Source organism: Bison bison, unplaced genomic scaffold (genome assembly GCF_000754665.1).
Source record: "Bison bison bison isolate TAMUID 2011002044 unplaced genomic scaffold, Bison_UMD1.0 scf7180017864482, whole genome shotgun sequence".
Lineage (NCBI taxonomy): Eukaryota > Metazoa > Chordata > Mammalia > Artiodactyla > Bovidae > Bison > Bison bison.
Window position 1 is genome coordinate 4627393 of NW_011495042.1, and position 1604 is coordinate 4628996.

The 1604-nt window shown below is 62.8% G+C and overlaps 1 protein-coding gene across 1 annotated transcript in view; it reads left to right on the forward strand.

Annotated features, from left to right (window-relative positions):
- The window catches only part of PLXND1 (plexin D1), a 52516-nt gene that overhangs the window by 36698 nt on the left and 14214 nt on the right, over positions 1 to 1604 (forward strand). The window contains 3 exon segments of the mRNA XM_010862515.1: positions 196 to 314; positions 410 to 549; positions 1537 to 1594. Coding sequence (XP_010860817.1) covers positions 196 to 314; positions 410 to 549; positions 1537 to 1594 — 317 coding nt within the window.

Here is a 1604-nt window from a genome sequence, read left to right on the forward strand (position 1 = left end):
CGCTCTGATGGAAAAAACTGCTGTTAGGAAAGTGCAGGTCTGCTGGTGTGTGCAGAGACCTGGGGCCTGCAGCCGTGGGGCCCGGCCCAGACGGGCTCAAGGAAGCGTAATGGGCAGGGGGCAGGGCATTGTTCGAGGAAGAAGCCAAGGGGCGCCTGCCTGGCCCCCAGGCCCCACCGGCTGCTCCTTGACCAGACTCGCCTCCCCCACCCAGGATCGTGTGTGCCACAGGCCCAGCCCCAGAGGCGTTCTCGGACGTGGTGACGGTGAACGCCTCCAAGGAGGGCAGGTCTCGGGAGCGCTTCTCCTACGTGGTAAGGGAATGCAGCCTGCCCCTGCCCCTGCCCCCACCCTACCAGGCTCGTCCCGAGCTGGCCTGGGGCCTGACGGCCTGCCTTCTTCCCCACAGCTGCCCCTGGTCCACTCCCTGGAGCCCGCCATGGGCCCCAAAGCAGGGGGCACCAGGATCACCATCCACGGGAGTGAGCTCCACGTGGGCTCCGAGCTCCAGGTCCTGGTGAATAACACGGAGCCCTGCACAGAGTTGCTGTAAGTCCCTGTCTGGGGGGGCCGAGCATCGCCGGGGACGTCACTGGCTGTGTCCCCTGGCCAGGCCCCTTCCTCTTTCTCAGCCTCAGGGTTCTCACCCAGTAAAGACAGTACCCGTGAGTTGTGGGGAGTATTGTGCCCTTCATAAGTGACCTTAACTGCAGTGAAAATGGTGACGATTGTGCATTGTCTCAGACCTGTCGCCGGCCCAGGGGTGTGGCCAGAGGCAGGGGCGTGGTCCAGAACCTCTCCGTGAAATGCCCGTCTGTATTATGCACTTACGGATAAGGCAGTGGTACCCCACTCCAGTACTCTTGCTAGAAAATCCCATGGATGGAGGAGCCTTGTAGGCTGCAGTCCATGGGGTTGCTAAGAGTTGGATACGACTGAGTGACTTCAATTTCTGAGTGACTTCACTTTCACTTTTCACTTTGATACAGTGGAGAAGGAAATGGCAACCCGCTCCAGTATTCTTGCCTGCAGAATCCCAGGGACGGGGGAGCCTGGTGGGCTGCCGTCTATGGGGTCGCACAGAGTCGGACACGACTGAAGTGAATTAGCATCAGCATTATGCACTTAATGTGTACCAGGTCCCACTGATGGGCACGCGATGAGCCCCACTCTCTTGGCCCCCAGGGGACCGCAGTCTCTCGGGAACTAGGAACATCCAGTGGGGTTCGGGTTGGGTTTGGGAGGAGCGTGGGCTTTCAGGGCTGTAGGGGCTAGAGCCCTCGCAGGGGTGGAAGCTGGGAGGGTATCTCTGGGGAGGCTTCTTGGAGGAGGTGAGACGGGGCGGGGTCAGAGAGGAGAAGGGAAGGTGTCCAGGGTGGGATGGCCAGTCGGAGCACAGGTGCGGCAGTGGGAACCCGGAAACGGTGTCTGTGTGAGGCGGGGCCGGCGGGTGGATGGCTCGGGCCGTGGGGTGACGGGCAGGGGCGGCGGCAGGAGGCGGGTCCGTGCTGATGAGGCCTGCCGCTCCTCCCACAGGCGCTCAGACGCCAGCATCGCCTGCACGGTGCCGGGGGGCACGCTGCCGGCCATGGTGCCCGTGTGCG